The sequence below is a fragment of the Drosophila persimilis genome, unplaced genomic scaffold, assembly GCF_003286085.1.
Source record: "Drosophila persimilis strain 14011-0111.01,24,50 unplaced genomic scaffold, DperRS2 tig00001990-arrow-arrow-pilon, whole genome shotgun sequence".
Classification (NCBI taxonomy): domain Eukaryota; kingdom Metazoa; phylum Arthropoda; class Insecta; order Diptera; family Drosophilidae; genus Drosophila; species Drosophila persimilis.
Window position 1 is genome coordinate 49,342 of NW_020825611.1, and position 11,093 is coordinate 60,434.

General features: G+C 45.0%; 1 protein-coding gene across 1 annotated transcript; it reads left to right on the plus strand.

The window, feature by feature from the left end:
• The first annotated feature begins 1,159 nt into the window (after positions 1 to 1,159).
• LOC113567151 (sodium-dependent nutrient amino acid transporter 1-like) lies at positions 1,160 to 10,994 on the plus strand. Its single transcript, XM_026994326.1, has 6 exons — positions 1,160 to 1,170; positions 2,637 to 2,790; positions 4,935 to 5,166; positions 8,158 to 8,303; positions 8,366 to 8,502; positions 8,561 to 10,994. The coding sequence occupies exons 1-6, from the start codon at positions 1,160 to 1,162 to the stop codon at positions 10,341 to 10,343; spliced, it is 2,463 nt and encodes an 820-aa protein (XP_026850127.1). The 3' UTR covers positions 10,344 to 10,994.
• Positions 10,995 to 11,093: the final 99 nt, after the last annotated feature.

Below are 11,093 nucleotides of genomic sequence, written 5' to 3' on the forward strand. Positions count from 1 at the left end.
AGCACAGAATGCTGTTCTTTGAAACTAATTGGAAGTAGCATTATTTTCCCAAAAGCAGTGTAATCTGATATATAGCCATCTCTTGTATTATATTTCACTTTTTCTAGAGTTGGATGATAACAAATTATTTGGAATGAAAGCAACAGTTCACATGAACTTCATACTACATATTTGTCTGTCCGAAAGTTTGCTCAGTTGCTGGGCAAACACGAAACACGAAATGACAAATTGCTGATGGCATATGCAAACTCATTTGAGTTTGAGTTTGAGTTTTTCTTTTTATTTTCTGCAGGAAAACGGTAGCAACAGCAGCCGTCACAGCCCAGAGTTTCTGTTTGTCGCATCCGCCGGCTGTTATTCCGCTCGAATCAGACAAAAAAAAAAACTCAAATAAACAAAAAGATACACCTACAGTGGCGCTGTCATTTCCGGCACTTCCGCTTTCGACTTGTATAATTCCGCTATGGTTTGCTTTATTTTCATAAATTACACAATTTCTTTTTTCTGTTTATTTGTCTTACGGCTCATATTCCTCGAATTTCCCCACTCCAAATCGGGGTACCTGTGACTTAGTTCTTTGTGTTTGCTTTACTCTCGCAACACACACACAGTGCCACACTGCCACACAGTGAGCTGCAAAAGAAAGTACCCTGGCCAGCCCAGACCAGCCCAGCAAAGGGAGATCTTATTAAGGGGAGACCGAATTCGTTCACGGCTCTAATAAGTCATCTGCAAAATGTACAGCATAAGCCCATTAGATGTGCGCTCGCAAAAAAGATAGACAGCAAGCAAATAGCAAACTAACAACAGTCGACACTTTGTCTACTTTTTGAGAGCCCAATACAAAGTGTAAGTCCGCCAACTGAAAGATACCCTGTAGAACTTTTTAGCTACGGCGGAAATAGTAAAACATTGCACTCAAGCACTCTGGAATGTATATTTTCAAGCCCGAAAAGAGTCTTTTTAGTGGAAGTTCTCCTATATAATGATACCCCGTTAATGGGCCGAATGAGAATAGTAGATACTGCAAGAACTACCTCAGGTTTTAATCCTATTCCTACTCCTAGAATACAAACAATTTTCTAGCTATCGCACTAATTTATAGCTTATGAAGATTAAATTGGGGCAAAAATAGGTCCAATCAATCTACGGCTCATGGATGTACATAATGTAATATGACAATCAAACCTAGCTAAATCCTTTCTGCTTCTCCCCGATCAAGTCATGCAAAACTGGACCTCCCACCCTCTCATTATACCTTTGTAGCCTTTAAAGAGTACAGGGTATATCGAAGAGCTTGCCAAGCAAGCGCTATTAAGTGAAATTCATTCAAGAGAGCAGAGGAAACAGGCAGCAGAGAGGTGATCTGAACGACGGATAATTCAATTCACGACAAAGAGTGCGTGCGAGAGAGACAGAAAATCAGTCTGAGCGTGACGTCGGGCGCTGCGTAGCCAGTGCAAATTGATTTGTTTCCTTTCGCTATAAAAATGATCTGATCTGATCCAGATTCAGCAATCTGATAGATATGGTCGTTATCTATGATTCTGCGTTTTTAGTTTTCTCAAATCTGCAATATTGTGGATGCAACAGATTTTCGTCCTTTGTGTGGGCAGAAGGGGGTGGGGCTAAATTTTGAGATATACGTTTTATAGTGAGATCTAACAGAAGTGCGGATACCAAATTTGGTTACTCTAGCTTTAATAGTCTCTGAGATTTGTGAATATCCCCAGATTTGCATCCTTTGCGGGGGCGGAAGGGGGTGTGGCGAAATTTTGAAACAAACTCGTCTCGGTCCGATATATTAGGAGTGTGGATACCAAATTTGGTTGCTCTAGCTTTTATAGTCTCTGAGATCTAGGCGCTAATGTTTTACTCTAAGCAAAGCCGCCTATGCTACGTGTGTGTTAGAGAGAGACAGGGCGAGAAAAAATGAAATTGTTTTCTTGATGCTGGCTATAATAATAATACGATCCAATTCAGATTCTGCAGTCTAAAAGATATGGTCATTCTCTACGATTCTGCGTTTTTGGTTTTCTCGTATCTTTAAAATTGTGGATGCCACAGATTTTCGCCCTTTGTGGGGGCGGAAGTGGGCGGGGCAAAGTTTTGAAATATTTTTGTAGCAGTGACATATCACAGAGGTCCGAATACAAAATTTCGTTGCTCTAGCTCTTATAGTCTTTGAGCACTAGGAGCTAATAGGGACGGACAGACGGACAGACGGACGGACGGACAGACGGACAGACGGACAGACAGACAGGGCTCAATCGACTCGGCTATTGATGCTGATCAAGAATATATATACTTTATGGGGTCGGAAACGATTCCTTCTGGACGTTACACACATCCACTTTTACCACAAATCTAATATACCCCTATACTCTTCGAGTACCGGGTATAAAAACAAAAATCAAATCAATTCTCTAATAGAAGAAACCAATTCGACCGGAAGATCAACTTTGATTCTATAAAATATTGATCTACATTTAATCAAGTCCCGCGTAAATAATCAGTTTTTTGTTTGTTTTGTTTTGTTTTTATTTGTTTGAAACCAATTAGATTTTCGAAATCCAAGCAAACCTTGCGATAAACCTTAAAAATAAAAGAAGAAATTGTTATTATTGTAAGCACAGAAAAGAAGTTTACAACAATAGTACAAAAGAAAAATTCTGCTGCCCCTACAAGCAATACAAGATCTGTCCGAAGATGGAGATACCAACCACAAAGTATTTAGCCGACTATCTGTACGTGGTGCACGAGGATGTGCCCTTCCGATACTATCGCAAAGTAAGTGCTGCGGGAAGAAAGGAAGGGAGCCTAGCAGCAGCAGCTGTTTGGGTGTTGGGTTGTTGGGTGGGGCGGGGCGGGGTGGGTGGTGGTTGTGGGGTGTCGGTTCATCATGCATGATATGGCATATGATATGTACATGTGATGTGCCCCGTAATGCTCGTCATCTATGCACGCTCATAAACTTCAAACGCCGTTTGGCTCGGCTTCGCTGGGCGCTCTTTTATTTTTTGTAGTTTTATTTTTCTGTGTGTGTGTTTTTTTTGTTCACTGTGCGGTTTTCGCTTTATTAACTGCGCTTACTTGGGCGTCACGTTGTTAGCGCTTGCTGTGGCTGATGCTGTGGCTCATGCTTTGCCTCTGCTGTTGGCAGTTCGTTTGTCTAACAGATCACCTCTCTGCTGCCTGTTTCCTCTGCTCTCTTGAATGAATTTCACTTAATAGCGCTTGCTTGGCAAGCTCTTCGATATACTCTGTACTCTTTAAAGGCTACAAAGGTATAATGAGAGGGTGGGAGGTCCAGTTTTGCATGACTTGATCGGGGAGAAGCAGAAAGGATTTAGCTAGGTTTGATTGTCATATTACATTATGTACATCCATGAGCCGTAGATTGATTGGACCTATTTTTGCCCCAATTTAATCTTCATAAGCTATAAATTAGTGCGATAGCTAGAAAATTGTTTGTATTCTAGGAGTAGGAATAGGATTAAAACCTGAGGTAGTTCTTGCAGTATCTACTATTCTCATTCGGCCCATTAACGGGGTATCATTATATAGGAGAACTTCCACTAAAAAGACTCTTTTCGGGCTTGAAAATATACATTCCAGAGTGCTTGGGTGCAATGTTTTACTATTTCCGCCGTAGCTAAAAAGTTCTACAGGGTATCTTTCAGTTGGCGGACTTACACTTTGTATTGGGCTCTCAAAAAGTAGACAAAGTGTCGACTGTTGTTAGTTTGCTATTTGCTTGCTGTCTATCTTTTTTGCGAGCGCACATCTAATGGGCTTATGCTGTACATTTTGCAGATGACTTATTAGAGCCGTGAACGAATTCGGTCTCCCCTTAATAAGATCTCCCTTTGCTGGGCTGGTCTGGGCTGGCCAGGGTACTTTCTTTTGCAGCTCACTGTGTGGCAGTGTGGCACTGTGTGTGTGTTGCGAGAGTAAAGCAAACACAAAGAACTAAGTCACAGGTACCCCGATTTGGAGTGGGGAAATTCGAGGAATATGAGCCGTAAGACAAATAAACAGAAAAAAGAAATTGTGTAATTTATGAAAATAAAGCAAACCATAGCGGAATTATACAAGTCGAAAGCGGAAGTGCCGGAAATGACAGCGCCACTGTAGGTGTATCTTTTTGTTTATTTGAGTTTTTTTTTTTGTCTGATTCGAGCGGAATAACAGCCGGCGGATGCGACAAACAGAAACTCTGGGCTGTGACGGCTGCTGTTGCTACCGTTTTCCTGCAGAAAATAAAAAGAAAAACTCAAACTCAAACTCAAATGAGTTTGCATATGCCATCAGCAATTTGTCATTTCGTGTTTCGTGTTTGCCCAGCAACTGAGCAAACTTTCGGACAGACAAATATGTAGTATGAAGTTCATGTGAACTGTTGCTTTCATTCCAAATAATTTGTTATCATCCAACTCTAGAAAAAGTGAAATATAATACAAGAGATGGCTATATATCAGATTACACTGCTTTTGGGAAAAGAATGCTACTTCCAATTAGTTTCAAAGAACAGCATTCTGTGCTTTTTTGATATAAAGATTTCTCATGCATAGAAAATTTAAGTGAAAGATTATGTAAAATATTTAGGATGTTGTCAAATGTTTGAGAATCGTTGGTCGTTGGATATCCACCTTTAGAATTGGTGTAATAGAACATTAAAATCAATATAGAGAAGTAATGTGCATATCTAGCAAATAGGAATACATAAATTTGACTGTCTGTACACTGAAGGCTTATATTTGGTTATATGTGGGCACAAGGAAGATTCCATCTTAAGAGCAACAATTAATTAGAGGGAAAATGTTGAATGCAGGAAGAATATAACTATTGTCATATACTTATATCAATTTATATCAAACTTTATTCAATGCATTTATTAAACCAATATTTTCACCTCTCCCACTCCATTCCAGACCAAATGCTCCGTTTTCCGTGGCCTTGTGCTCTGCCTGTGCCTCAACGTGAGCTTCGCGAATGTGGTGCGCTTCCCACGAGAACTGGACCGCTATGGATCGGCGTATCTGGTGCCGTATGTGGTTTTGCTCTTTCTAGTCGGCCTGCCCATGATGCTGCTGGAGATATCTGTGGGTCAGTTTCTGGGACAGGGGGCGGCGCACACTTGGCGCGCCTCGCCCATATTCAAAGGTAATTCAAACACGACACAACACAACACAGCACAACAGGTGGCACTTGCTGTTGCATACTTTTAGGCGGCATGCAACCCCCGCGTTATAACTTTAAGCTGCGCGTGTGCATGTGCAGGACGTTGGAAAGCTTTGGCAAAAGCTGCAGATGCGAATGTGAATGCGATGCACTTGCCTTGCACGGGCTTGTAATTCCCAAGTTTAAATTCCGCAAGCTGCCGCATAAATACCCGGATCCGGAGGACTGCTACTGGGCGGTCGAGCATTCTGCAGCAAAAGACGGTTGGACACAGCCCGTCAATCCACATTCTCTCGAATTGTGTCCGTTGGTAGCCGAAGTTACGATTGCAACACTTTCGTCATCTCTTCACTCTCTCTCCCGCTCTCTGAGCAAACACAAAGCCGGAGCAGGCTCCTCCTGACACACCCTGTGGCATTTGCCGGTGGGGGTTGGGGATGGAGGAGCCAGTGCAAGGGCAAAAGCACAAGGAGCCACTTAATAAGCAACAAGCAACAAGCAACAAGCAAAAACAAAAAGAAGAAGAACAGAAGGAAACCAAAAAACACCAAAAGTCTAACATGAAATCACGAACATAGAGGATTTGGCAATGACAAAGGAGGAATATCAGACCAAAGTATATCAATGCGAACAAAAAAACTAAAAAAGAATACATAAAAAATACACTAAAAAAGAAGACTAACCTAAATGTGACCTAGTAGATAATGTATGTTCATCATCGTGTGTTATCAGGACAACTGCAAAAACTCTGAAAAAAATCGTACAAAAAAATATAAAAACTTCAAAATGCATTGGTGTGTGTGTCCCGTTCGTGTAATCGCCGACGCGCCAAGTCCCCGCCACAGCCCCGTGCCACACGGAACCGCCTCCTCTCCGTCCCCGACCCAGCCATCAGTGGGTAGACGGGCATCGGTAGCACCAGCTCCGGGTCAGGCCAAGGCCGACTTCCAACACGGCCAATGGCCAATGGCCAATACGGGCCATCAGTCCATTAGATGGTAAAGCACAAGCAGCACGTTCTCGTGAGCGGCGCCCCCTCGTCGCCCTCTGCCCTAAGGGGCTTGCGCGCTGGGAACGGCCGGCGGTGGCACTGCGGTACGGTCCGAGTCTGGCTGGACAGGATAGGCACAACCGTCTCGGACCGGACCATAACCCCGGACGCTGGCGTGGATGAGGTGCGTCCACAAAAATAACCATAGAGATGTTTAAGGCAAATTCTAAATGAACAAAAGTATAAACCAAAAACAATTGTAACGAGAAACAAACGAATTCAAAAATATGAGCAATATGAGCAACAACCCCTATAAAGGCAAAGAGCAAAAACGACAACTGCAAATTACGACACAACACCTTCGAAAAAGACCTCAGTAATATATAATAAACAGAAGCAACACGTACATGCGCTATGTGGCTGTAGGAATGCCAGCGTTGTATCGCCCTTTTTTTTGGTTCTAGCCCCCGAGAGGGTAACTCAATCTCTCTTATTCTACCGGATAGTTAGTGGCAGGGTGTAAGAGAGATTTTAGTGGCTAACCTATGTTCGGAGCAATTTGAATTTGTAAATGATTGTATAAATGATATTCTTTCGTTGAAGTATTATAATGAATGTGAATAAGGGTGTGCGTGAACATAGAACTGAATCAATTATGGCATCCTCTTTTAGCTCTTTCGCATTTACGTTACATATTTCCATTTCCATTGCCAGGCAGAGATGCACTGCCAGGCAATGCAAAACGGTACTGGCAAATAACGGAACTGACAAACGAAGAGAGAGAAAACGAATATGAATAGGAATATGAAGAAATTAACGATTGCATAATTAACTCCATTTGAAGTCAAAGAAAATACAGTTGCAGCCAAAGGAGTGAGAAAAAAGCTCATTTAAATAGTTTATAGATATTTTCGAATGATCATTTTATGCCTTTGAACAACATTCAATGCCACCTTTATGGGCCTAGGAACTCAATCTGATGTGTGATCAATATATTAACAGCTTTCGGTGCGTTTTTAAGGTCAAATCGGTCTGGTTTGGCGAATAGTTATTTCCTCTCCGCAGAATACGTTATAAATGTAAACGTAAATATAAAACGAGGGGGAACGTTGTGAGTTGCTGCGGACACCGCAACTCTACAGTTATACCCGATACTAAGTCAGTATGGCTCTCCTCCGGCAGACGCCGCTAATATTAAACGACACGACAAAGAGTGCGTGCGAGAGAGACAGAAAATCAGTCTGAGCGTGACGTCGGGCGCTGCGTAGCCACTAAAAATTGATTTCTTGCTTTTGGCTACAAAAATGATCCGATCTGATCCAGATTCAAAAACCGGATAGATATGGTCATTGTCTATGATTCTGCGTTTTTGGTTTTCTCGTATCTTTAAAATTGTGGATGCCACAGATTTTCGCCCTTTGTGGGGGCGGAAGTGGGCGGGGCAAAGTTTTGAAATATTTTTGTAGCAGTGACATATCACAGAAGTCTGGATCCAAAACATCGTTGCTCTAGCTCTTATAGTCTTTGAGCATTAGTCGCTGAAGGGGACGGACAGACGGACAGACGGACGGACGGACAGACGGACAGACGGACAGACAGACATGGCTCAATCGACTCGGCTATTGATGCTGATCAAGAATATATATACTTTATGGGGTCGGAAACGATTCCTTCTGGACGTTACACACATACACTTTTACCACAAATCTAATATACCCCAATACTCATTTTGAGTATCGGGTATAATAATCTCGTTTATTTTTATGGACGGACACGACGACATCTTTGACAACAAGTTTTCACTTGGAGGCGATTTTGCCTCTGCCATTTAAATGACAAAAAAGTAATTTAATTAAAATACAAATGATACCTACTCTTCCGCTGTGTAACAAAGCGACGGCAAGGGGGAAATGTTATTCTGTAGGCGTAAAGGTATATGTACAATATACTTACATATAACGAATTCTGATCTCTGCTTTTAGGAGCCTGCATCGTGAGTCGCTTCGCCTCGTGGGTGTCCGCCATATGGGTGTCCCTGCAGGCCGTGCTGGCATTGGCCTACATCGGGATGTTCGCCTCCAATGCGTTGCCATTCAGAGAGTGTGCCGGACCCGTCAAGCTGAGAATGGTGCGAATAAACTAAAGAAATTTCAATGGAAGTCATACTAATGTATAATTGGACTCTTGCAGAATGGGTATCTGGTGACAGGGACCAGCGGACAGGAGTGCCTGCAGCTGACCTTCCTGACGCCCTTCTGGCGTAATCCCTTATACTTTGGACTACTGGCAGCAGCCCTGATTGGTCTCTGGATTGTGGTAATGCTGTGGTGAGTATTATGATCGAATATCTCTTTGTTTTCCCTACTGACACCTTCTATATCGTAGCACCCACAATGCCAAGATACTGCGTCGCAGTCTGTTCGTCTATGGCCTAAGTGGATTGGTCCTGCTCTGCGCCCTCACCGGATGGGAGGTGCGCAACTCCTTTAGCCGCCACTACTTCCCAGAGCTATGGGGCTTCGACCCCACTCTGCTTCTCGAGAGCAACATCTGGTTCAACGCCCTGATGCAGGTCCTCTTCTCGCTTAACTGCGGCTTTGGCGCCCTGCCCATGATCACGGGCAAGTTCCTGTACAAAGGGGACGCCGTGCGGACCTCCGTGGTGTACCTCTGCTTCAATCTGCTGATCAATGCCATTGCCGTGACACTGTTCATGGTGCAATTCGATCTATCCGCAAACGGTTACCAGATAATGGAGGAGCTCAAGCCGCTGACAGCCATCTACGATCGTGTGCTGAATGGCTCTAAGGCGGGGGAAAGCGATCTTCTACAGCACCTTGTGCCCGCCCTGATCTACGCCCTCATAATCCTTTCGGCCATGGTGTCCATCACCGTGGCCGTGTACACCTCGACGCGCCTGGTGCCGCGTCGTCCAAATTACGTCATCTGCCTGATCGCTCTCGTCGTGGCCGTCATGTCCTTTGCGGCGCCCAAGTTTATCATAGCTCGGGTGCTGGACTCGCGCCTGGTGGGCACCATGGTTGTGACGGCCCTGGTCTTTGAGCTGATCGCCATAACTTGGATCTACGGAGCCAAGAACATCTACACCGATCTGGAGTTCTCCATCGGTCGGCCCATTTTCAAGGTCTGGATGTTTCTTTGGGTCACATGTCCGGCCGTTCTGACGGGCATCCTCGTCTGGTGGTGTGCCGACGACGACCAGTATGATCTGCTGGCGGAGTACCTGCCGCGCTGGGCTCCCATACTGTTCGTCCTGGCCGTGATCCTCATCATTGCCTGCATCCAGATCTTCCGCCAAGTGGAGTACAACTTCTTCGGCATGATCTGTGAAGCCTCCAAGCCGGCCAAGGAGTGGGGTCCCGCAGATCCCCTGGCCCGTCACTCATGGAAGCAATGGCGCTCTGTCTGCCAGGACACGGGCCGGCGGGACTTCACCCTGCGCCGACGCGGCACTCGCGACTACACGCACTCCATCAAAAAGGGGCAGTACTCGGGTGCCCAGAAATACGGCGTCCAGAACGGCGGGCAGACGCAGACACCGATGCACCAGCCCCACTGGAAATCCTCCACCCCGGGCAACAGTTCGCCCAACTACAGCGGCTCCATGTTCGGGGACTCAGCCATCGAGGAGGACATCAGCGTGGACAAGTTTCCGGGCATCACGCAACAGCAGTATGTGCCATTCCAAGCCAATGATGCCAAGCCGATGAGGTACTCTCAGCGGATGCGCCAGACGGCCCAGCCCCAGACCCTGACACGGCTGCATCCACCGACACCGGCGGGGGGTACCACAGTGGAGAAGCACCGCGAGGTAGTCTACATCCGGCGCCTATCCGATGGAGGCACCGGCTCCGGCCACGCCACCCGCATCGAGATTTCGCCCTCCAACGAATCCATCACATACGGGAACGGCAAGACCAACAACAACTCGGCCTTGGCCATGTCCAGGAATCCGCTGGGCCGTTCCACGGGCTGCCTAGTACCCAGCCAGCCGCCACCACCGCCCAGAGTCCATATCAAGCGGTCGGCCAGCTCAGTGGTCAATGTAAACGGCAAGCTGCCACCGCCGACATCCGCCGCGGCCGGGGATCACATTTGCTGGCGGAAGTTCAACGTCAATCCAGAAGAGTATTCCACGGAACTGTGAACCGAAGGACGGAAGCGCAAGGAGCGCATGGAGAGGAGGAGAAAACGAAGCATTCACATTCAAAAAGACTTGTTGCATCCAAAAGAAACGTATCTGTATCTGTAAGCTGTACGAGTATTGCATCTGAAGCACAGACCTATCGATAAGCTACGAATAACGAATTATGCCCATATGCAAAGTGTATCTTCTAGTTCCGAACTGTACATAGTGAAAGAGCAGAGCATTCCTAGATATAGTTCTACGATCTAGTTCCTTAGCGTAAGTCGAGAAAATTCCGTTGTCATTACCCATCTGGAAAGGAAAGTAGAGGAGGAGTAACTGGAGTAGATCAGCACTGGTCTACACATAGTCTAAGCACTTGATATGTAACCAATTTACCATTATAGTCTACATTTTTTTTTTTGCCTGAACGAGTGGATTATCTTTTGTTAGTGAGTAATCTGAGTGCCTGAAAACATGAATTATGAATTAATAGCTCTATGTAGAATCCTATACCTAGACTCAGTTCTTAGTTAGTTCTTAGTCTGACACAATATCCTAAGAATCGGAGCAACGCGCCTGGCTGTGTTGCCTTCGATGTTAAGTTAATTGAGAACACAACGATGTCGAAAGCGATCTTATATAATAAATGGTACGTTTAGTAAATTATGATTCTCTGTGTGTCCCATCTTTTGGCATCCCAAATATCAAAGTTCGCGTCCATTAATTGATGCTAAGTTTAGAGCCCAGCCAGCACACTTTTACTTAAAT